Genomic DNA, 25,317 nt, shown 5'->3' on the forward strand with positions numbered 1-25,317 from the left:
AACTGTGGCCCTCCAGCTGTTGCAAAACTACAACTCCCACAATGTCCTGCTGTAGGCTGATACCTGTAGGCTGTCCGGGCATGCTGGGAGTTGTAGTTTTGCAACAGCTGGAGGGCTGCAGTTTGAGATCCCTGGGCCTTTTGTAGGTACGGATCCACTTTCCAACAAGATTGGTTATGTCATAATACAGCGGTGGCCACACATGCACACTTCTGCTCCATTCAATGTCTATTGGACTGCCAGAGATGGCAGAATCCAGCACCCGGCCCATAGACTTAGAATTGTGCAGTAGTGCATATGCATAATCGCTGCTCCATTCAAAGGGTGGACAAGGGACCCCTGTTCTCACGGTTGGATCCCTTGTAAACAATTGACGTGTCCTGTGGGTAGGGGATATTACAGGAAACCCTCTGTAACGGGTAATGATCTAGTTTTGCCTAAGTTCTATTAATGCTAGCCCATGTCTTGTGCCCCTGGTGCACAATAGCATCTGAGGCCTAAAACTTGGGAGCCACCTCCCAGCAGGTCAAAGAGCTGAACATGTGTCCCCTGAGCATCTGGTGGCAGATCATTGCACTAGGTTAGGGGTCACCAACCTTTGGCACTCCAGCAGTTGTCAAACTACAACTCTCAGCATTCTCCGTTCACTTCTATGGGACTTCCTTCTACAGCTGAGAAAGTGTGCATGCTGGGAGTTGTAGTTTCACAAGAGCTGGAGTGCTGGAGGTTGCAGAGCCATTTGTAAATACTGTTAATGGAAACCACTCGTGTATCTCCACAGGTTGGTTTGTTCAAACTTCCACTCAACCTAAAAAAATTCTCATCTACTGCGCACCTTAGCAGACACCCGACATTAAATGTCTTCATCTGGGCCAGCTGATTAGACTACAGTACCTGTCCCTCTATAAGGGCTCATAGTTATATTACTTGCCTATCGTGTTGCTCATCCTAAAGAAACGTAGTATTACATATGCGGTTTGCTTTCTTGTCTTATAGCAACAGCTTACACGTCCTTCCCAAGAAGAAAAGGAACCTGAAAAGATAGAAGAGGAGAAATCTGAAAAAAATGAGAAAAAAGAAGAGGACCGAAGGGAAGAGGAAGAGAAGGAAGAAAAGGAGGAGTTTAAGTGAGTAGTCTCATATTCTCTCTTGCCCGGTTTCTTCTCGACTGCCTGTTCTTTGATGACAGGTATAGCATGCACTAATATTGCTAACAAAAGGGACAAAAACCTCTGACGTAACTCCTGCCTGAAAAGAACATCCCCATAGTTCCAGATGAACTGATGTGTGAATCCTTGTGCAAATTCAGTGTACAGCTTGTGTGACAAAGTAATAGAGCACGTCACCTTCTGAAACCTTTTCATTTGTAACTTGAATGCTTTAGCTTCTTAGTTGGCAAAGTTATTAAAATGTTATTTCCATGCATGTACTGAATTGACCCTGGAAGTTGTCTTAAAGGGAGTCCTTCAGCAGTCTTGACCATGTGGACCTGCTGACGGAACTAGGTAGGGGCTGGAGAGAGCAGTACTAACACACCTTTTGTGGAGCTTTCATCATCGGCAGTAGTATTAATATGAACTTTCATTCTGCTAGGTTCTGCTCCTGCTTGTGCCCAGGGCAGGGCCTCCCTGTGAAGGGTGTTCTCCACTGAGCCTCTTCACAGCACCTCCCCTTTGCTTTGAGTGACATCAGTAGCATCCAACCAGTGCAGGGGGGAGGGGCTATGAAATGGCTCAAAACAGAGAGCACTTCATGGCCACGTGTTCCTCACATGGCAGGGCTTTCCACTGACATTTTTCTGCATGATAATGCTCACCCACACACAGGAATGGTTTCCCAGGAATGTCTCTGCCATATTGTAACACTTCCTTTGCTGCCCGGTCACCAGATTTATCGGGAATAGAGCATAGCTGGGACGCCAGCTTTAGCAAGCTACAAGTGTGCAGGATCTACAGTCCTAGCTACAGCATTGGTGGGCAAATGTGCCACAGGATACCATACAGAACTCGTATGCCTCCATGCCCAACCCTGTCTCATCTTGTGTCTAGGCTAGAGGCCGTATCTAATCTTGTGTCCAGGCTAGAGGCCGTATCTCCTCTTGTGTCCAGGCTAGAGGCCGTATCTCCTCTTGTGTCCAGGCTAGAGGCCGTATCTCCTCTTGTGTCCAGGCTAGAGGCCGTATCTCCTCTTGTGTCCAGGCTAGAGGCCGTATCTCCTCTTGTGTCCAGGCTAGAGGCCGTATCTCCTCTTGTGTCCAGGCTAGAGGCCGTACCTCCTCTTGTGTCCAGGCTAGAGGCCGTACCTCCTCTTGTGTCCAGGCTAGAGGCCGTACCTCCTCTTGTGTCCAGGCTAGAGGCCGTACCTCCTCTTGTGTCCAGGCTAGAGGCCGTACCTCCTCTTGTGTCCAGGCTAGAGGCCGTACCTCCTCTTGTGTCCAGGCTAGAGGCCGTACCTCCTCTTGTGTCCAGGCTAGAGGCCGTACCTCCTCTTGTGTCCAGGCTAGAGGCCGTACCTCCTCTTGTGTCCAGGCTAGAGGCCGTACCTCCTCTTGTGTCCAGGCTAGAGGCCGTACCTCCTCTTGTGTCCAGGCTAGAGGCCGTACCTCCTCTTGTGTCCAGGCTAGAGGCCGTACCTCCTCTGTGTCCAGGCTAGAGGCCGTACCTCCTCTTGTGTCCAGGCTAGAGGCCGTACCTCCTCTTGTGTCCAGGCTAGAGGCCGTACCTCCTCTTGTGTCCAGGCTAGAGGCCGTACCTCCTCTTGTGTCCAGGCTAGAGGCCGTACCTCCTCTTGTGTCCAGGCTAGAGGCCGTACCTCCTCTTGTGTCCAGGCTAGAGGCCGTACCTCCTCTTGTGTCCAGGCTAGAGGCCGTACCTCCTCTTGTGTCCAGGCTAGAGGCCGTACCTCCTCTTGTGTCCAGGCTAGAGGCCGTACCTCCTCTTGTGTCCAGGCTAGAGGCCGTACCTCCTCTTGTGTCCAGGCTAGAGGCCGTACCTCCTCTTGTGTCCAGGCTAGAGGCCGTACCTCCTCTTGTGTCCAGGCTAGAGGCCGTACCTCCTCTTGTGTCCAGGCTAGAGGCCGTACCTCCTCTTGTGTCCAGGCTAGAGGCCGTACCTCCTCTTGTGTCCAGGCTAGAGGCCGTACCTCCTCTTGTGTCCAGGCTAGAGGCCGTACCTCCTCTTGTGTCCAGGCTAGAGGCCGTACCTCCTCTTGTGTCCAGGCTAGAGGCCGTACCTCCTCTTGTGTCCAGGCTAGAGGCCGTACCTCCTCTTGTGTCCAGGCTAGAGGCCGTACCTCCTCTTGTGTCCAGGCTAGAGGCCGTACCTCCTCTTGTGTCCAGGCTAGAGGCCGTACCTCCTCTTGTGTCCAGGCTAGAGGCCGTACCTCCTCTTGTGTCCAGGCTAGAGGCCGTACCTCCTCTTGTGTCCAGGCTGACTGTATTTCTCTATCAGTGTTTGGGTATTCCATTTTTTTTTATAATCGGCTATAATTTCTGAACTATTTAGGCCTCTTTTACACAAGCGAGTTTTCTGTCCGGATGTGATGCGTGAAGTGAACACATAGCACCCGCACTGAATCCTGACCCATTCATTTCAATGGGTCTGTGTACATGAGCGTTGTTTTTCACACATCATCTCTGTGTTCAGGAAAAATCTCAGCATGTTCTACATTGTGCATTTTTCACGCAGCCTTGGCTCCATAGAAATGCTAAAACTTTATTCTTTTTGTTTTGCAGTTTTCCAATGTACTTTCTGAATCAGATTCTTGTGTTTTACAAGACCTCTGCTTGCTGTCATTCGAACGTTCATCGTTTACACTCAGAGGGTGTAAATCTGTCCCGGTCATATGATGGATGGCCTGTTACAGAGTAGTTATCAGAACTGTGTGCTGTAAGGGGCTGTGCATCTTTATCCCTAAGCAGAGATCTTAAAGAGGACCTGTCACCACTCCTGACATTCCTGTTTAATAGCTTCATGCATTCCCCATGTAATAACAATTCTGGTGCCTCTGTTCTTATGTCTGTATGTTGTGCCATTCCTTTATTATTTCTCCTAGAAGTTAAGAAGGAATTGCTAGCAGTCTGCAGTAAGGGTACAGAGGGGTGGTAACCAGTGTGTGTGGGAGGTGTCCCTACACAGTCCGACAATGGCAGCAGTGATTGGATAGAGTGAGTCTGTGCAGGTACGCACCCCCAACTGGTTACCAGCCCTCTGTACCCTTACTGCAGACTTCTAGCAATTCATTCATAACTTCTACCAGGAATAATAAAGGAATGGCAAAACATAGAGCTATAAGAATAGATGCTCCAGAATTGTTATTAGGCTACTTTCACACTTGCGGCAGGACGGATCCGACAGGCTGTTCACCCTGTCGGATCCGTCCTTCCGCTATTTCGCCGGACCGCCGCTCCGTCCCCATTGACTATAATGGGGACGGGGCTCCGGCGCAGCACGACGAAAGGCCGCCGGACTAAAAGTCCTGCATGTCCGATTTTTTTTTTTTTTTTTTTTTTTTTTTTATTAGTCCAGCGGCCTCTCACCTCGAACTGCCGTACTGCGCCGGAGCTCCGCCCCGTCCCCATTATAGTCAATGGGGACGGAGCGGCGGCACGGCGAAATAGCGAAAGGAAAACGAAAAGAAGGGGAGGGGGTAGGAATGTATAGATAATAAGTAATTCTCTCCTTCGCTCTAAAAGTGTAAGTCAGCATGATGGGTTTCCCAGAGGGACCAAATCTGCAAAAACCTGTCCACGTTTTTTCTTTAATTTATATGAAAAGGGAAGTGTAGAACATTTCATTATTAATTGGATAAATTAATTTACCTTTAAAATATCTAGCTAAGGTTTCTGGATCTGACTGCAATGTTTTAATTTCCTTGTTTCACTGATAATTTAGGGAAACCGCCAAAGAAAAGATTGAAACTGCAGTAGAAGAAAATGAAGAAAGGGAACAATCCACTCCAAAGGGACGTAAAACTGCAAACAGCCAAGGCCGGCGGAAGGGGAGGATAACTAGATCCATGGCTAATGAAGCTGCTAATGCTGCAGCAGCTGCTGCCGCTGCAACATCCTCAGCCCCCGCTGCTGCTCCTCCTGCTCCACCTGCGCCTACTCCACCAGAGGAACCTCCACCTCCTGCAACTGCGCAAGAGCAAAGTGAGTCATCATTTAAACATTACATAACTATCTTGTCCTCTTCTCACAATGTAAAGACACAGTGGGGCAGATTATCATATGCCGATAGATTTATTTTCCATCCAGGAGTTGTCAGTTGTGTTAAAAACTTGGTCTGAATGGTTTGGTTGGTCACCAAAGGTTCATTGTCTCTGGTTGCTCACCTCTCCATTTCTGTGCTCGTCGCAGTGACTTCCTGGATAAATTCATCCCTGATCATGTCTTATTTTGCACTCTGATCATTTTTAACTTTCATGTAAAGCGATCTGCCATTTTATCAGTGTCATAACTCCAAACTTTCAACACTCAGATTTTAAGTTGGGTATGAGAGGTTGCGGATCTGCAGGACATTTACATCACTACAGTCCTCCGTGGTATGGCTTAGCGATCGTTGACACGAGAGCTGTGCTTCATGCAGCCATGCTTTATATAAATGTCACTATGAGCCTAGAACGATGGATTTTATGGCATTATGATGGATGAAAATCCAGAAATAAGCAATAGCACATTAACGAATCAGATAATTTGTGATGCGCATCAGCACTTATTTGGCACTGCGTCCAGAAGTCTCATTCAAACTGCAGCATTCAGAAAATGTTCACTTTTTTTTAAAGACTTTCTAACGTCTGCCAGTTTTGTTGCATTTTGCAAAATGGGCAAAAAAAAATTGCAGGTTTCGTGACCATGTCACATGTGAATTGATCCTTAGATCCACACTGATTTTAACATTCTCGACTTCAGATGGTGAATTTGCATAGTGTTCATTATATTTATCATGTATTTAGTAAATTAATAGACTGTTTTCCTTTATAAAAACTCATCAGACCCCCTGCCATCAATCCCCAACACCCTTCGTTTCTCCCTGTGCGATCAGCTCAAGTGCGTCAGTTCCCCCCCAGTGCCTTCAGCTCCACTATCCCCCAGTGCCTTCAGCTCTGCCCCCCCCCCCCAGTGCCTTCAGCTCTGCCCTCCCCAGTGCCTTCAGCTCTGCCCCCCCCCCCCAGTGCCTTCAGCTCTGCCCCCCCCCAGTGCCTTCAGCTCTGCCCCCCCCCAGTGCCTTCAGCTCTGCCCCCCCCCAGTGCCTTCAGCTCTGCCCCCCCCCAGTGCCTTCAGCTCTGCCCCCCCCCAGTGCCTTCAGCTCTGCCCCCCCCCAGTGCCTTCAGCTCTGCCCCCCCCCCAGTGCCTTCAGCTCTGCCCTCCCCAGTGCCTTCAGCTCTGCCCCCCCCCCCAGTGCCTTCAGCTCTGCCCCCCCCCCAGTGCCTTCAGCTCTGCCCCCCCCCGTGCCTTCAGCTCTGCCCCCCCCCAGTGCCTTCAGCTCTGCCCCCCCCCAGTGCCTTCAGCTCTGCCCCCCCCAGTGCCTTCAGCTCTGCCCCCCTCCCAGTGCCTTCAGCTCTGCCCCCCTCCCAGTGCCTTCAGCTCTGCCCCCCCCCCAGTGCCTTCAGCTCTGCCCCCCCCCAGTGCCTTCAGCTCTGCCCCCCCCCAGTGCCTTCAGCTCTGCCCCCCCCCAGTGCCTTCAGCTCTGCCCCCCCCAGTGCCTTCAGCTCTGCCCCCCCCAGTGCCTTCAGCTCTGCCCCCCCCAGTGCCTTCAGCTCTGCCCCCCCCAGTGCCTTCAGCTCTGCCCCCCTGTCACGAAACGGCCCTGAGCGCGCCGTCCAGCGGGCCACGTGACCCGGAAGGCGCAAGGGACGATAGCATTGAGTGGGAGGATGGGTTATTGTATAGGTACACCGCAAGGGGGGGCACCCGGAAGCCACAGGCTCCCCATAAACAATAGTCCCTCAGGCCCCTAGACAGGAGCTCCTGAGACTGGCCCACGACATTCCTCTCGCCGGTCACCTAGGGGTGACCAAGACCCGACACCGGTTAACACAAGCGTTCTTTTGGCCCCGTCTTAGTGAGGATGCCCGAGAGTACTGTCGCACCTGCCCGGTTTGTCAGAAGACGGGGAAAACCGGAGACCACCCGAAAGCCCCACTGCACCCCATGCCCATCATACAAGAACCCTTTAGTCGGGTGGCGGTCGACATAATTGGCCCCCTGCCTCGCCCCAGCGCCACCGGGAAGAGATATATTCTCACCGTGGTGGACTACGCCACCCGATACCCCGAGGCGGTGGCCCTGTCCAATATCCAGGCTGACACCATAGCCGATGCCCTCCTACGGGTGTTCTCTCGGGTAGGATTCCCACGGGAGATTTTGTCTGATCAGGGCTCCCAGTTCACTGCTGAGCTGACCCAACAGCTCTGGCGCCTGTGCGGTGTTAAGGCGCTTCACAGCGCCCCATATCACCCTCAGAAGAACGGGCTGTGCGAACGGTTTAATGGGACCCTGAAACAGCTAATCCGAGCCTTCGCCCACGAAAGGAAGGACTGGGAAAAATACCTGCCCCACTTATTTGCCTACCGAGAGGTCCCCCAAGAATCGACCGGGTTCTCCCCCTTCGAATTATTGTACGGACGCAGGGTCAGGGGTCCCTTGGATTTAGTCAGGGCTCAGTGGGAGGGGGGACTGGAAGCCGATGGTCTCCCCGTCCTGAGTTACGTCCTGGAGCTCCGAGAGCGCCTGATCGAACTCACAGAATTAGTTCAGGGGAACATGCAGGCAGCTCAGGCCCAGCAGAAGGCATGGTACGACCGCTCTGCCCGCAGCCGCTCGTTCCTCGTGGGGCAGAAAGTCCTGGTGTTAAAGCCACAGCGGCAGAATAAGCTGCAGGCGTCCTGGCAGGGCCCTTATCGGGTGGTAACCCAAGTGGGAGAAACCATCTATGTGGTTGTCAGCTGTACCGACACCAGGATTCAGCGGACGTTCCATGTCAACATGCCTACCACGAGCGCCCGGAGACGGTGTCTGCCATCTGCGCTCCAGCCACCGAGGAGGCAGAACAGTTTCCCCTGATAGAGCTTTCCGGGATAGATAGTCAGCCCTCAGGGGTAGCGCAGGTGCAGCTGGGGGAGGAGTTGGGACCCGATAAACAGGCACAGGTTAGGCAGCTGCTCCAAGACCGCCAAGAGATATTTTCTGCCCTTCCCGGCTATACCAGCCGGACGGTGCACCAAGTAGAAACCCCCGGCCAGAGACCCCTCCGGCAACCAGGATACAGACTCCCGGAGGCAGTACGCGAACCCATGCGGGCTGAAATCCAGGAAATGCTGGAGCTGGGGGTGATCGAGCCTTCGACCAGTCCCTGGGCATCGCCCGTAGTCCTGGTCCCCAAAAAGGACGGTACCACTCGGTTTTGCGTCGACTACCGGAGGTTAAACGACTGCACCATCACTGATGCTTACCCTATGCCGACGAGCTGACGAGCTGTTAGACAAGATCTCCCAGGGCCATTTCTTGACCACCGTCGATCTGTGCAAGGGGTACTGGCAGATTCCCCTTGCAGAGTAGGCGACCCCGAAGTCGGCCTTCATCACCCCGTTCGGCCTGTACCAATTCCGGATCATGCCGTTCGGGATGAAGAACGCTCCGGCCACCTTTCAGCGGTTAATCGATCGCCTCCTCGATGGCCTACAGGAGTTCGCTTGCGCGTACCTGGACGACATAGCCATATACAGCCAGACCTGGGAGGAACACCTCCACCATCTGGGGGTGGTATTAGATCGAATCAGGGACGCCAACCTGACCCTTAAACCGGAAAAATGTAAAATAGGGATGTCCGAGGTGCAGTACCTCGGCCACCGGGTGGGCTGTGGGACCCAGCGACCAGAACCCGCCAAGGTAGAAGCCATTCTAGAATGGCCCACCCCCGTGACCAAGATCCAGGTCCTCGCCTTCTTGGGCACCGCGGGGTACTACAGGAAGTTTGTCCCCCACTACAGCGACCTCGCCAAACCCCTGACAGACCTGACCAAGAAATCCCTACCCCGCCAAGTCCTGTGGTCCCCGGAGTGTGAAGCAGCCTTCCAGAAGCTGAAAACCGCCCTAACCCAAGCCCCCCTCTTAGCAGCTCCGAATTATAACAAACGTTTTATCGTCCATACGGACGCCTCAATGTTCGGACTGGGAGCCGTGCTAAGCCAAGTGGGGGACGACGGGGGGATCATCCGGTGGCGTACATCAGCCGCAAACTCTTACCCCGGGAGGTGGGATACGCCGCGGTGGAGAAGGAGTGTTTGGCCTTGGTCTGGGCCCTGAGGAAATTTCAGCCATATGTTTACGGGCGGTCCTTCACCGTTATGACCGACCACAATCCACTGGTGTGGCTCAACCGGGTGGCGGGGGAAAACGGACGCCTGTTGCGGTGGAGCCTGGCCCTCCAACCATTTAATTTTACGGTCCAGTACCCCGGCCCGGGTCTCAGAATGGGAATGCTGATGGACTATCGCGACAATCTGCCCGGGAACCCGGAGACCCGAGCTCACTGCCTCCCCCTATTCGACCCGTTGGGGTCCAACCGTGTCCGTCGGACTTTATTTTGGGGGGGGGGGGGGGAGAAATGTCACGAAACGGCCCTGAGCGCGCTGTCCAGCGGGCCACTGTGACTAATAACTCAGACAATTTGAAAGACCATTTTCCTTCTTTTTATATTTCGGTTGTGCGTTTAAGTGTATGGACATCTTATTTCGTGCTAGATTTGGTTACTGGTGTTGTGCTTTTAAATGTATTCTCTTTTCCCTTTGTTGTAAGGATTGGAATGGCCTGGTTGAAATGCAATTGTATGCTAATTACTGTGTACCTCACCTCTCCAGGGGTGTGTAATCTGAGGTTGTAAGAAGGCCATCTGTATGCAAATCCGATGGTCTGATTCAAGCCTGGACATGTCTAGGGTTACATAAGGTTTGCAGTGTGTGTATAAATGCATGTGTCCAAGACCCTAAATAAATCAGTCAGTCCCTGTTTCAAGTCATACAGCAACGTCTGGTGAGTGATTCCAGGGCGCCACACATTGTACCAAGAAGGCCGGGCCACTCGGCAGTCGGGCTGATCTCCACCGTGGGTGCCCCATCCCCTCCGCAGACGTCCGAGACATCACCAACCAGGGGGTCAGATAGGAGCAGGACCGCAGGCGGACATCCCATTCCGTCACACCCCCCAGTGCCTTCAGCTCTGCCCCCCCCAGTGCCTTCAGCTTTGCCCCCCCAGTGCCTTCAGCTTTGCCCCCCCCAGTGCCTTCAGCTTTGCCCCCCCCAGTGCCTTCAGCTTTGCCCCCCCCCCAGTGCCTTCAGCTCTGCCCCCCCCCCAGTGCCTTCAGCTCTGCCCCCCCCCAGTGCCTTCAGCTCTGCCCCCCCCAGTGCCTTCAGCTCTGCCCCCCCCCCCAGTGCCTTCAGCTCTGCCCCCCCCCAGTGCCTTCAGCTCTGCCCCCCCCCAGTGCCTTCAGCTCTGCCCCCCCCCCAGTGCCTTCAGCTCTGCCCCCCCCCAGTGCCTTCAGCTCTGCCCCCCCCCCGTGCCTTCAGCTCTGCCCCCCCCAGTGCCTTCAGCTCTGCCCCCCCCAGTGCCTTCAGCTCTGCCCCCCCCAGTGCCTTCAGCTCTGCCCCCCCCCCCAGTGCCTTCAGCTCTGCCCCCCCCCTTCAGCTCTGCCCCCCCGTGCCTTCAGCTCTGCCCCCCCCCAGTGCCTTCAGCTCTGCCCCCCCCCAGTGCCTTCAGCTCTGCCCCCCCCAGTGCCTTCAGCTCTGCCCCCCCCAGTGCCTTCAGCTCTGCCCCCCCAGTGCCTTCAGCTCTGCCCCCCCAGTGCCTTCAGCTCTGCCCCCCAGTGCCTTCAGCTCTGCCCCCCAGTGCCTTCAGCTCTGCCCCCCCCAGTGCCTTCAGCTCTGCCCCCCAGTGCCTTCAGCTCTGCCCCCCCAGTGCCTTCAGCTCTGCCCCCCCAGTGCCTTCAGCTCTGCCCCCCCAGTGCCTTCAGCTCTGCCCCCCCAGTGCCTTCAGCTCTGCCCCCCCCAGTGCCTTCAGCTCTGCCCCCCCCCAGTGCCTTCAGCTCTGCCCCCCCCCAGTGCCTTCAGCTCTGCCCCCCCCCAGTGCCTTCAGCTCTGCCCCCCCCCAGTGCCTTCAGCTCTGCCCCCCCCCAGTGCCTTCAGCTCTGCCCCCCCCAGTGCCTTCAGCTCTGCCCCCCCAGTGCCTTCAGCTCTGGCCCCCCCCCAGTGCCTTCAGCTCTGCCCCCCCCAGTGCCTTCACTCTGCCCCCCCCCCAGTGCCTTCAGCTCTGCCCCCCCCCCAGTGCCTTCAGCTCTTCTGCCCCCCCCCAGTGCCTTCAGCTCTGCCCCCCCCCCAGTGCCTTCAGCTCTGCCCCCCCCCAGTGCCTTCAGCTCTGCCCCCCCCCAGTGCCTTCAGCTCTGCCCCCCCCAGTGCCTTCAGCTCTGCCCCCCCCAGTGCCTTCAGCTCTGCCCCCCCCAGTGCCTTCAGCTCTGCCCCCCCCAGTGCCTTCAGCTCTGCCCCCCCCCAGTGCCTTCAGCTCTGCCCCCCCCCAGTGCCTTCAGCTCTGCCCCCCCCCAGTGCCTTCAGCTCTGCCCCCCCCCAGTGCCTTCAGCTCTGCCCCCCCCAGTGCCTTCAGCTCTGCCCCCCCCAGTGCCTTCAGCTCTGGCCCCCCCCAGTGCCTCGCTCGTGCCAGCCTCGCCGCCCCCCCCCCCAGTGCCTTCAGCTCTGGCCCCCCCCCCAGTGCCTTCAGCTCTGCCCCCCCCCCCCCCCAGTGCCTTCAGCTCTGCCCCCCCCCCCCCAGTGCCTTCAGCTCTGCCCCCCCACCAGTGCCTTCAGCTCTGCCCCCCCCCCCAGTGCCTCAGCTCTGCCCCCCCCCCCCCAGTGCCTTCAGCTCTGCCCCCCCCCCCAGTGCCTTCAGCTCTGCCCCCCCCCCAGTGCCTTCAGCTCTGCCCCCCCCCCCAGTGCCCTTCAGCTCTGCCCCCCCAGTGCCTTCAGCTCTGCCCCCCCCAGTGCCTCAGCTCTGCCCCCCCCCAGTGCCTTCAGCTCTGCCCCCCCCCCCCCAGTGCCTTCAGCTCTGCCCCCCCCCCAGTGCCTTCAGCTCTGCCCCCCCCCCAACACGTGCCTTCAGCTCTGCCCCCCCCCCAGTGCCTTCAGCTCTGCCCCCCCCCCAGTTGCCTTCAGCTCTGCCCCCCCCCAGTTGCCTTCAGCTCTGCCCCCCCCCAGTGCCTTCAGCTCTGCCCCCCCCAGTGCCTTCAGCTCTGCCCCCCCCAGTGCCTTCAGCTCTGCCCCCCCCAGTGCCTTCAGCTCTGCCCCCCCCCCCAGTGCCTTCAGCTCTGCCCCCCCCCAGTGCCTTCAGCTCTGCCCCCCCCCCCCCCAGTGCCTTCAGCTCTGCCCCCCCCCAGTGCCTTCAGCTCTGCCCCCCCCCCCAGTGCCTTCAGCTCTGCCCCCCCCCCAGTGCCTTCAGCTCTGCCCCCCCCCCCCCCAGTGCCTTCAGCTCTGCCCCCCCCCCCCCCCAGTGCCTTCAGCTCTGCCCCCCCCCCCCCCCAGTGCCTTCAGCTCTGCCCCCCCCCCAGTGCCTTCAGCTCTGCCCCCCCCCCCCCCCCAGTGCCTTCAGCCTTCATCTGGGAATGCTCGGTGTTGTAGTTTTGCAACAGCTGGAGGGCCGCAGGTTGAACATTCCTGGTCTAGACTGATGTCTTGCAGTAAAGTACTGCTGATTTTTAACCCTTCATATTTCTAAAGCTGGCCATGACATTAGATGTATGTCGGTTGACCTTCTAATGTGTGTGGGATCTCCCGCGACATCAGATATCAGGGAGAGAAGGGTCAGCGTGTTGGATTTCACTTGTACAACCCTTTTATTCTTGGAGATCAGCCACCTGCGAGAGGGGTCTGGTACTAGATTATGCCCTTCTCCCATTCACATGCATGGCTGAGCAGCTATGTGTATGGGGGGATCGGGAGGGTGTTCACCTGGAAGTTCTCTCCTATATCTGGCCAGCTTTATAGTTAGGATTTGTGGACAAACTGGAATCATTGAGCAGGATGGCACTGTATCCCTTCAGGTGCTGAATGCCAGTAGAATTGAGACATTTTGTGGGACCCACCCTATAAGTGCCATCAGCTTGCCATTACTTAACTCTCTAGGGGCGCCTCTCCACAGCTCCTCCATCTTCTTCTCTGCACACTGCACTGCCGTCCTGACATCACACAGTCGGGTCATAGTGCATGCATGCGTGCACTATGTCCTGACGATCTGTCAGGGCTGAAAGTGCAGCGCGGTGTAGGCCGGCAGGTGACCACGGAGCGGTGAGTAATGGCAAGCGCTCACTCCCGCTCCATGGTCACATGACACACACGAATCCTCGATGCAAAAAATTTTCATCAAAGCTTTTTTTTTTTTGTGTTGAATTACTCTATTTAATCGAGTAATCGTTTAAACCCTAGTCTGGAGCATCTCTTATAACTCTCTTGTTGCCAGCAGTTTGTAGTGAAGGTTTGGATGGGCGTTACCAGTGGGGAAGGGGTGTCTGCACAGTCTGAAAATGACTATAGCACTAATTGATTAATATAAGTGATACACCCACAACTGGTAGAAACCATATGGCCCTTCATTGCAAACTAATAGCAATTCTTTCATAAGTTCTAGCAGGAATAATAGAGAAATGGCACTACATGGAGTCATAAACGTGTTTTGTATCTCAATAAAATTAAAAGTGAGATATACATATTTCTTCTCTGTGTATTCCAAGAGTTCGTCCATTTTCCTTCTCCTCACAGTCCTATGTCTGGCTGCAGCAGAAGCCTCTCCCTTCTGCTCTCCTTATAGTAGGATAAAAAGATTAAGCACCGCTCCCTCAGTCGTAAATGGACCAGATCAGCAGTAGCTTTACCCCTACAAGACTGTTTGTGGACTTTGGGGGGGAGGGAGGGTGTCTTGTATTTTATGTCTATTATATGATTCATTTGTAGATTTCTAGTTTTTTCCGTGTACTAAACAGGAATATATATGAAAGACTTGTATTTCTCTATCCTGACTGAGTTTTAAGCACACAGCGAATGGTGCGCTTTAGGTAGGCAAAACACTAATAAAAATACTAAATTAATAAATAAAGTGTATTGGAAATTTTTTTTTTTAGGGCATTAGGGACATTATTTTAAAATTTCAGTCAAAGGTTTAGTTACTCTTTTTGGAATCTGTTTGAACAGTTTTTGCCATTTGTTTCTTTTTTTGCAGGACAAAATATTGTACTCGCTATAATGGCTTGCAAAATAAAAGTAGACATGTTATTTCCTCTTACACCAGTTACTCGTTTCATCTACATTTTGCACCAAAAAGCACATGTCGGTAAAGGGGTTATCTGGGAATGATTAAAATGCCTGCAAGCAACCCATTTTAGGATGGGTTACCTCCATTTGCAGAGCTGTTTAGAGGTCTCCCTATATGCTTCACTCCTCATTGGTGAGTGTTCGATTCGGCCTGCTCAGCTTGACTGCATACCACACACAGGATTGCTCCATGACTATTGTGCAGGGACACTGCTGCACTGTAGCTGGTAATGATGCAGTCCTCTGTGTAATATGCTATCTTGGCTGAGTAGTCTGACAGCAGTGGCGAGCAGGATCACATCCCTTGTCCCTGTTCCTGTCTGGCAACTCAGCCATGACTGCATGTCGCACAGAAGATCACATAAATATTATTTATTGTAGAGTCCCTGCACTACAATACATAGAAATAAAGCAATCTTCTGTGTGCTATGCAGTCAGGCTGGGTAGCCTGACAGGAATGCTTATTAGTGTGAAATATATGAAAGCGCCAGAGAGCTGTGTTTAGTGAGACCCTTCACGTCACCCTAAATAGCTCTGCAAGTGGAGGTAACCCATCTTAGTCATTTTCTAGCACAGGTTACTTGCTGCAAATTTCAATGATTCCTGGAGGACCGGATTAATGAATTGGGCACATTTTAAGTCTCCTGCTGGCTAAACCGTATTTTCTGGACGCTTTCAAGAAACAGACGAGGAAGGTGCATAAAATGTGTAATATGGCCCGTTATGAGTAAATTGCTCAGTGTAGAATTAAACTGCAAAATGTTTTTTTTTTTTTTTTTTGTAAAATATGCAGTTACCCAATAGATAAACCTATGTTTAAAGCATTTTTACAAAGGGCTCAAAATTACAATATGCATTTGCAGGTTGCTCTCGATGATTGGCAAGACCACGTCATATGTGTTTTGTAACTGAAGAAAATTCTTGTTCTGTCCCTTCTTCATCCAGCGCATCATAGGAGAATTATGGATTATGTAATATTAAGACCTTACTCTGGGGACTTGGAAGTCTTCTCCCTCCCTGCCAATAAATGAGCTGCCATTATGGTCAATGCTCGTCCCTTCCTTCACTGGCTTCTTCAGAAAGTATGCTGCATAAGTTAGGAAATGTTCTGACTTTACTGCCGCAGTGCACTTTAATGGGCTGAGACGTCAACAAAATGATACTAACCCAAAAAGTTAACTAACTTAGTATAGTTTTAGCTTGACTGTTTGCAAAATTGATTTTATTTTTATTTTTTTTTCATTTTGCACTGGTTGCAGCAAATATAGCCTCTTACTTTCAAAAACAGCATTACACCTGTCCACGGGTTGTAGGTGGTATTACAGCTTGGCGCCATTCATTTTAGGGCTCTTTCACACGAGCGGATGCCGTGCGGGTAATCCTCTGCATGAAAGAGAAGCCCTGTTCACGGCAGACACACGGAGACACACGGAGCAGACACACGGAGCATTAACATGATTGGTAATGCTCCGTGCCTCTCTGTGATCTTTTTACTACAAAATCGCATTGAGATAAAGTTGTCACTGTGATTTTGTAGCAAAAAGGTCACAGAGAGGCAAAGAGCATTATCAATCATGTTAATGCTCCATGTCTCTGCTGTCCGGAACGGGGCTTGGCTTTCTTTCACGCAGCGGATCATCCGCACCGCATCCGCTTGTGTGAAAGATCCCTTAATGTGGCTCCGCTTCAGTATTAGACGCAACCCATTGATGGGTGTGGCGCTGTTTCTTAAAAGAAAGTGGTCATGTTTTTAAAATCCTGTCCAACTTCTTTAAGACCTGGGGTACACTGAAGCCTTATCTGGTGCTACTGATTTGATTGTAACTATTGAGTGGTAGCTACAGTCCAATTTATTGTGAGGGTAATATTTAAAGTCCATTTTGCTTGTCTGCGTTGGTGTTCTTTGCACCAAATTTATCAAACATTGATAAATTTGCTGTATCCACAGGTTTTTATTCTTTGACCAGTTAAGAAGGTATGATGTAAACTGTAGTGAAAGTTATTTTGTTACTAGTGACTGAGTTATAACCTCCCTTCTGATCCTCAGCCGTGCCATGTGACTAAGGGCTCTTTCACACTTGCATTGTCCGGATCCGGCGTGTCCTCCATTTTCTGGAATTACACGCCGCATCCGGAAATACGCAAGTGAACTGAAAGCATTTGAAGACTGATCCGTCTTCAAAATGCGTTCAGTGTTACTATGGCAGCCAGGACGCTATTAAAGTCCTGGTTGCCATAGTAGTAGTGGGGAGCAGTATACTTACAGTCCGTGCGGCTCCCGGGGCGCTCCAGAATGACGTCAGAGCGCCCCATGCGCATGGATGACGTGCCATGCGATCACGTCATCCATGTGCGTGGGGCGCCCCGACGTCACTCTGGAGCGCCCCGGGAGCCGCACGGACGGTAAGTATACTGCTCCCCACTACACTTTACCATGGCTGCCAGGACTTTAGCGTCTTGGCAGCCATGGTAACCGTTCAGAAAAAGCTAAACGTCGGATCCGGCAATGCGCCGAAACGACGTTTAGCTTAAGGCCGTATCCGGATTAATGCCTTTCAAGGGGCATTAATTCCGGATCCGGCCTTGCGGCAAGTGTTCAGGATTTTTTGCCGGAGCAAAAAGCGCAGCATGCTGCAGTATTTTCTCTGGCCAAAAAACGTTCCGTTCCGGAACTGAAGACATCCTGATGCATCCTGAACTGATTTCTCTCCATTCAGAATGCATTAGGATAAAACTGATCAGGATTCTTCCGGCATAGAGCCCCGACGACGGAACTCTATGCCGGAAGAAAAGAACGCAGGTGTGAAAGAGCCCTAACACTCTGACTATCCAACTGACATGGCATCTTATGTGTGGACAGGAAGTCACATTCTCTGTGTTCCTATGGGAGCCTTAAAGGGGTTTTCTGAGACTTAAATACTGATTGGGGGTCCTGGGATCCCCGCTGATCAGCAGTTTGAGAAGGCAGTGGCATTTGCAGTAGTGCTTTGGCCTTCTCACAACTTTCCCCAGAGGATAGGTCATCAGTATTTAAATCTTTGAAAACCCTTTTAATGTCTGTCTAATAGGATTGAATAGAGACGTTAATGACTTCCTGTCCTCGATCAGTTGGAGATCAGAGTGTTGATCACATGACACAGCTGAGAATCAGAAGGGAGGTTATAACTCACAGATAGTCACTGGTAAGATGATGACCTTCACTACAGTTTACATCCTGTACCTTTTCTAATGGGCAGCATGAGAATAAAGATTTTTGTGCAAGTGCTTCTTTAAACATGGCACTCTTGTCTTCAAATAACACTTCAGTTTTTTATTCCACTCCACCTACAGGATGGAGATGGCAAACTTCTTGCAACTTTTTTGAAAATGTTAGTTAACGTGCACAAAAATGTGCTGCTTTACATCACAGTTGTGAGACAAGTAGATTGAGAAATTGCCTCAAATGCCTTGTGTAACCCAGGCCTGAAAGACACATTTATTCTTAAAATAAAACAAAACTAATTGTGGAAATATGCTCTTTTGACCATAAGGGCAGTTTTTTATTAGTTTTTTAGTTTATGGTTTATTGAAACATGATCTTTAATCTACTTTTAATATAATGCACTGGGTTACAGCACAGCACGTATAAGCTCTAATGCAGACCACAAGTAGAGCAATTGACACCAGATTACTTCATGATTTAGGCTACTTTCACACTTGCATTGTTAATTCTGGTTTTGAGATCTGGCATAGGATCAGGATGCACCCGTTCCGTTAGGATGCAGTTGTGGGACATCAAAACGGAAAAAAAAAAAAGGATCAGGCACTAAATACATTGAAAGTCAATGGGTCACGGATTCAGTTTTTAGGCTCCTTTTAAAAAACTGTTCCGTCACCATTGACTTAAATTGTTTTCAGTGCCAAATACGGTTTTATCACCGAACACAAAACTGCAGCTTGCAGCGATTTTGTGTCCGGTCACAAAACGGAATGGAAAACATCCTGAACGGATCTCTTTCCATTCATAATGCATGAGGACTAAACTGAAAGTTATTATTATTTTTTTTCCGGTATTGTGATCCTCTGCTGGATCTCAATACCGGAAAACAACAACGCCAGTCTGAAAGTAGCCTTACCTGCTTAGACATTTGCCATGGGTATCTGTAGCACTTTTTGTCTGCAATATATTTTATGCTTTTGCCTGGTGTTCACTGCTTTGTGTTTGTGCTCTTTTGTGACTTGCACTTCTAGTAAAAAGGGACATTTCTCGCCCAGTTTCCTTGGGGGACACAGAAGACCTTGGGTATAGCTCATCTCCATAGGAGGCGTGACACTAAGTGAGAACTGTTAAGCCCCTCCTCCACAGCTATACCCTCAGCCTGGAGAGAGAGACTGCCAGTTTTTGCTTAGTGTCCAAGGAGGCAAGACACTTCCTGCTCTGCAGGGCTCTTTTCTCCTTGTTTAATTTTTGATTTTTACTTTTTCTTTTTGTTCCAGATAATCAGGGACAACAGAGACGCACTAGACCTCTCTGTTTCTCCCGGGGTCGAGCTGCGCCAGTGCCGGTCACCCGCACTGCTGCCTCCCCCACAGAAGGCAAGGAGGACCAGGGCAGCCCAGCTCCCCTGTATCCCGCCAGCGCAAGGGTCGCCCGCACGCCAAGCCCCTCTTCCAGCGTCCTGCCACTACGGTGCCAGTAGCTGAAGGGGCGACCCTGCTGGAATGGACCGAGGGTGAAGACGGCTATGGTGAGAGATTGGCTTCTCCAGCCCTACGTCCCCCCCCCTTTCCACCACCACCACCCGGTCTCCTGCGGGCCTGACCCCCATACTGTGCCTCTCTGAACAGCTTTCATAGCTGTGAGGGTGAATGCCTTGCCTCTGATGGCAGAGGTCATGAGTTCGAATCCCTGGACAAACCTTAACCCTTCCACTGCTGGATCTAGGCTGGCCCCTGGGGTGTCGCAGGGCGGCAATCTGCTCCCTGCTTCCCCCCCCCCCCTGGCCCCCATAGGACAGGCAGCTGCTGTCCCCCTTTATCTTTTGATGTCCCGCCGGTATATAATACTGCGCGGGCACCCGATCTCAGGGTCCCCCCATCTCCTTACCGGAGCGTTGCTCAGGGCCTGGGGGCCCGCTCCTGACAGACCTCGCCTCCGGCCGGCATGGACAGTCCGGTGCGGCCGGGCGCCGCAATGACCTGCGGGGCCGCAATTCCGGCACTCCATTTGGGCCCCTGACTCTTCCGGCCTGCGGGGTGGCCTCCCGCGGCCGGTTTAATGCGCCGCTCCGCCTCAGTCCCGGCACTCCATTTGGGCCCCTGACTCTTCCGGCCTGCGGGGTGGCCTCCCGCGGCCGGTTTAATGCGCCGCTCCGCCTCAGTCCCGGCGGTATATAATACTATGCGGCCCCGGTCGGCCGGGCGCCGCACAAATTTAGGCCCCCGGCTTTACGGCCTACTAGGCCGCGAAATTCTGGCCTTTGTTGGAGGGGGCGGGTACTTCTCCCGGCGCGAATTCTTCCCGCCTGGGGCTTCCTCCGCCCCCAGTGGATCGCAGCGCCGGCCCCCAGGCCGGCTCCCTGTTAACACTTTGGGTGCAGGCCGGCTCCCAATGGGCCTGTATGGTTGGCCACCCCTTTTTTTCTTGCCTCAAGAGAATCTGTGCCCCTATTTGGTGGTTCCCCTTTAGCCTCAGAGAGGCTGTTTAAAAAAAAAAAAATAAAAAAAATAAAATAAAGAAATAGATAAAATATGAAATAATAATGAATAAACAGATGTCTAACAGATTCTTGTGGGCTGCGCAGTTTCACCGGATACGGTGCTGGCCATGTGCACGACCCCCTTCCATAGGCGGAACGCTGCACTCTCACTGGATTCGCTGCCAGCCGTGTGCGTGACCCCCTTCCATAGGCGGAATACTGCACTCTCACCGGATACGGTGCTGGCCATGTGCACGTCCCCCTTCCATAGGCGGAACGCTGCACTCTCACTGGATTCGCTGCCAGCCGTGTGCGTGACCCCCTTCCATAGGCGGAATACTGCACTCTCACCGGATACGGTGCTGGCCATGTGCACGTCCCCCTTCCATAGGCGGAACGCTGCATTCTCACTGGATTCGCTGCCGGCCGTGTGCGTGACCCCCTTCCATAGGCGGAATACTGCACCCTCACCGGATACGGTACTGGCCATGTGCACGTCCCCCTTCCATTGGCGGAACGCAGCACTCTCGCTGGATTCGCGGTCGACCATTTGCGTGACCCCCTTCCATTGGCGGAACGCTATACTCTCACTGGATTTGTTGCCGATCATGTGCATGTCCCCCTTTTTCTTAGGCGGAAATCTGCACTCTCACCGGATGCGGTGCTGGCCAGGTGCACGACACGCTTCCATAGGCGGAACGCTGCACTTTCACTGGATTCGCGGCTGGCCATGGGCATGACCCCCTTCCATAGGTGGTATGCTGCACTCTCATTGGATTCGCTGCCGGCCTTGGGCACGCCTCCTTCCCTCAGGCGGCATACATACACTCCCTCTGTCTGTGGTTGTTCTCTCGCCGGTGCGTTGCTGGCCATGTGCATGAACCCCTTCCATGGCGGGGTGCTTGCACTCTCGCTGGATCCGCTGTCGGCCATATGCATGGCCCCTCTTCCGTGGGCGGTGTACGCACTCTCACTGGATTCGCTGCCGGCCATGGGCATGCCTCCCTTCCTCAGGCGACATACACACATTCTCACTGACTGTGTTTGTCTCTCGCCAGTACGTTGCTGGCTATGTGCATGATTCCCGTACATGGCAGGGTGCTCTCACTCTCCCTGGATGAGATGCTGCCCCCCCCCCCCCCCTTTTTTTCCGGGCGGCATACTGCACTCTAGCCGGATACGTTGCTGGCCATGAGCATGGCCTCTAACATGGGTGGAACGCTTGCACTCCCATTGGATTCGGTGCTGGCCTTGTGCGTGACCACCCCATTCCATGGGCGGACTTTTGCACGCTCATGAGATTCACGGCTGTCCTTGTACGTGCTGTGCTGGACTTGTACATGTCCCCTTCATTGGCGGAGTGGTTGCACTCTCACAAAGTTCGGTGTTGGGGGAATTATTGCACGCTCTCTTAATGCTAGGATCACCCTGTGCATGTCCCCCTTCCACTAGGTGGACCTCCTGCGTTCCTGCTGGATTATATGGTATGTCCTATGTCTCTGGAGTAGGTACGGCCTTAGGCGTCATCCCCTTTTTGGGGTGGGCCTTTGCACTCTTGCCGACTGCAGTTTGCCAGGTACATTCCCCCCTTTCGGGGCGGACTGCTTACGTTCCATCGCGTGCCATGCTAGGCTTGTGCATAACTCCCTTTCAGGTTGCACTTTGCACTTCCATAGATGCTGGGGCACTCTGTGGCTGGCCCTCTTCTCTGAGTGGCTTTTTTGCAGGGAGCGGCCGTTCTTGTGCGTTGTTTGGGCCGTTTATGCCTTCTCCTCCCGTAGGTGGGTTGGCCTTCTCACTGCTTACGGGGCTGCTCGTACGTATGCCTCCCCTCCTTCCTGCGACATCCCTTTGTTCTCTTGGGTTACTTGCCGCAAGCCTTGCACTCGTCTCTACAGAGATCGTTCTGTCCACCTGACCCGGAGGGCTCTATGCTCTCTACTGCACCGAGCTGGGTGGTACTCATTCATTTCGTTGGCCCTTCCCCCCGGGAAGTGTTCGTGGTTCCTAGATGCGTGCTGTTGTCTGCAGCGCCCTCGGATTCTTCGTTGGCTCTGTCGGGACTATGGTTCCTTCGCCTACTACCATTTCCTCCTCTTCGGATGCAGTGTGGTATGAGTCCTTCCTCTTGGCGCCCTCTACGCTTCGGTCTGATCTGCTACCAGGTTCGGGCCACTCTTCTCGGGAAGATCACCCAACTTCTCTTGGATGCTCGATTACCCAGGTCCGGAGGACCTCCACCTTGGGTTCTTCAGGGTATTTGCCTTCTGCGAGGCGGTGAACCGGGCGTCTCACAGTGTAGCAGGGTTCTGCTTTTGGGCTGTCCTATGGCTTCCCTGCTGCCCACTCCTCCTTTCGGTTGGAGGGTGTGATGCCGGCCTCTGTCTCGACTACCTTGTCTCGCCGGCTCTGTTTGGCTCCCCGTTCGGTACAGATCACTCCGATGTGGCTTCTGCCCCGGCCAGGCTTCAGAGGCTGTTCCTTCACTGTCCTCCCCTCTGGGGGGAGCATGGTTGTTCATGTGGATGGTTCCGGTGTTCCTTTGGTCTCGTACTGTCTCCCTTGTTCACACTGGCTGTATTAGCTGTGTGCCTCTTGCTGGGTCTACCGCGTTCTGTCCTCCCGCTGGGTGCAGATTGCGCTTTCCATTCTAGGCTATGGTCCTGCTGTAGACTTACCTTCTGGTAACTTGGGGGGACTGCCCTTCGGTCCAGATCGTCCTTAGATCTCCCACACCAGGACTGTAGATAGTCTTCCTGTGATGGCTACATCAGCATGGACTTTAGCCTGTCTTGTCCTGGCATCTGGCGGATGCTGGGCGGACCCTTCGGTTCCCTTCCATCTGTCCTTCTGCTCCCCCACTCCGGGTGGATACGGGACAACGTTGCTCGGAGGCCGACGGGACCAGTTTTGCCGACCCTTCTGCCCGTGTTACTGGTCTGCGCCTGGTCACATTGGGTTTTTACCAGCTTGCCCAGGTGACTCCAGCGGGCTCGCTACTGTTCGCTCCTGGCTGGGTTTCGTCCAGGATCTGTCGTTGGACTTAGGTTTTTTTTGTCTGGGTGTCTGTGGGTAGCTGGGCATTCCCCACTCTGCCCTCCCCCCCCCCCCCCCATGGTTCTGTCTTTCTCCAGTCCGGCCTGGACCTGAGACTAGGACTCTTTTTTGCTTGAAGTGTCAAGTGTCGGCGCTGTCCTTCCTCTTCCAGCGTTCCCCGGCCCTCGGGGCCTGTCCAGACCTTCTTCCTCGGAGTGGCTCTTTGGTTCCTCTGTACTGTCCTCCGGTACCGCCCTGGGAGCTGCATGCTGAGTTCTCGGCGCTCCGATCTTTCCCTTGGAGCCGTTACAGAAGTTCTCTCTACCTCTTCTGTCCTGTACGGTTGTTTCCGTAGCCGTCGTGTCTCGGACGGGTGCCTGAATGGCGGCCCTTCTTGTTCCGAGCCTTCTGTCTTTCCCCAGGTCAGGGCTGTTCTACATCCCATGTCTTCCTTCCTTCTGAAGGTGGTGTTTGCCTATATGTTGTTTGGGCTTTGCAGTTTTGGTTGGAGATCTCCGACTCTTGTCGACGTTCGGTCTCTTGTGTTTCCAGGCGGTCCGTGCTTAGGGTTGACTGCCTCCGGGATGGCTTTTCTCAGCTTTATCAGTTTGGCTATTGCTGAGGTTGCCGCACCAGGGGCAGGGGTCTGCCTTTGATGTCACCATTCATTTCACCAGAGCGGTCGGTGCCTCCTGGGCCGGAGGCATTGGGCTTCGGCCATGCATTTGGGCAAGGCGGCCACTGGTCTTCCTTGCACGCCTTACCGAGTTCTGCAGGGGGCTTACTCTGGCTTCGGCGGATGCTGCCTTGGCCCGCCTGGGTGTGCGGGCGGCGGTTCCTGGATGCCTTCGTGTGCTTCGCCTTGGTGCTGTGGTCCCTCCCCTTTTGGACTGCTTTTGAACGTCCCAAGGTCTTCTGTGTCCCCCAAGGAAACTGGGCGAGAAAACGAGATTTTTGTATAACTTACCAGTAAAATCTCTTTCTCGCTCTTTCCTTGGGGGACACAGCACCCACCCATTCATTTGTTTTTCTCTACACGGTTTCCGAGTTTGTGTTACCCGTTGGGTAGTTGGCTTGTTGGTTCCACTTTTGGACTTTGCCTTTTTTCACTACTTGGACACGCAACTGGCAGTCTCTCTCTCCAGGCTGAGGGTATAGCTGTGGAGGAGGGGCTTAACAGTTCTCACTTAGTGTCACGCCTCCTATGGAGATGAGCTATACCCAAGGTCTTCTGTGTCCCCCAAGGAAAGAGCGAGAAAGAGATTTTACTGGTAAGTTATACAAAAATCTCGTTTTTGGGGGTTATGTACTAAAGACCAGTGCTATACACACTGGAGGAAGAAACAATCAATGTATTAAGAGACTCACGCCCGTGCCAGAACTGAAATCTACTCTAGCTGGGAGCTGTGGTAGATCTCAGTTATAAATTGAGCCACTTTTCTGGTGTAAATTCGAGCAAATGTGTCTAGAAACAGTAGACCTGCCCATCTTCTGTCATGTTCTGCCCATTCTTTTTTTTTATTTTTATTTTTAAGTGGCGAGTGTGGCGGAAAACACACAGTTGCAAATTCTTTGAGCAAAATGCATTTTGCGCCAAATTTGCTATCTTTTTTTTTTTTTTTTATGCTAAAACTTTGTAGATGACCCCCTTTGTGTGCAGTATAGAATCATATAAATGCATGTTCCTACAATTTTCTTTTTCTGTGCCAGGGCTTTGTGCTATGTCCCCCCCCACCCTCAATTTTTGTTGTCATTCTTTTGGTTTGTCATTTATGTTCTTGTATAAGAGCCTAAGGTTTTTTGCAACCTGTATGAGCCAGGAGGTCCATTTGCCTCATTTCTTGCAGCGGTTTTTGCTTGGGACATTGTAGCAGCACAGTATTTTGCCACATACTAAATCACTTGTTCTGGTTGTTTCCCATTAGCGGGTCTTCGGTGGACCATGATTTGTTTGTGCAGCGTGTGTGCTGGTTATAGAGTGCATTTTTATTCTGTATTTATTTTTAAGGTCGAGTTGATGGAATTTTAAGACCGTTTTACTTTTAGTGAATATTTTAGCATTCCTTTTCTGTGTATTTTTGTAGCGTTTTATAGAGGAGTAGTAGTAGATTTTGATGTTGCTTCAGCTGCTATCTATGGTAAATGAGGTGCTTACCAGCTATTGCCTTTTTTGTTTGTTTTGCTTTTTTTGCGTTTTTCTCCATTGCTTGGTATTAGTTCATACTTTCAGTTCATCAGTCATTGGTGAGGCTGAGGT

General features: G+C 52.8%; 1 protein-coding gene across 8 annotated transcripts in view; it reads left to right on the forward strand.

The window, feature by feature from the left end:
- The window catches only part of NCOR1 (nuclear receptor corepressor 1), a 179,773-nt gene that overhangs the window by 94,553 nt on the left and 59,903 nt on the right, over positions 1-25,317 (forward strand). For all 8 annotated transcript variants that reach the window (XM_044283752.1, XM_044283757.1, XM_044283753.1 and 5 more), the window contains 2 exons: positions 997-1,127; positions 4,893-5,152. In XM_044283752.1, the coding sequence (XP_044139687.1) occupies positions 997-1,127; positions 4,893-5,152 (391 nt within the window). The remainder of the gene's footprint in view (positions 1-996; positions 1,128-4,892; positions 5,153-25,317) is intronic.

Source organism: Bufo gargarizans, chromosome 3 (assembly GCF_014858855.1).
Source record: "Bufo gargarizans isolate SCDJY-AF-19 chromosome 3, ASM1485885v1, whole genome shotgun sequence".
Classification (NCBI taxonomy): Eukaryota; Metazoa; Chordata; class Amphibia; order Anura; family Bufonidae; genus Bufo; species Bufo gargarizans.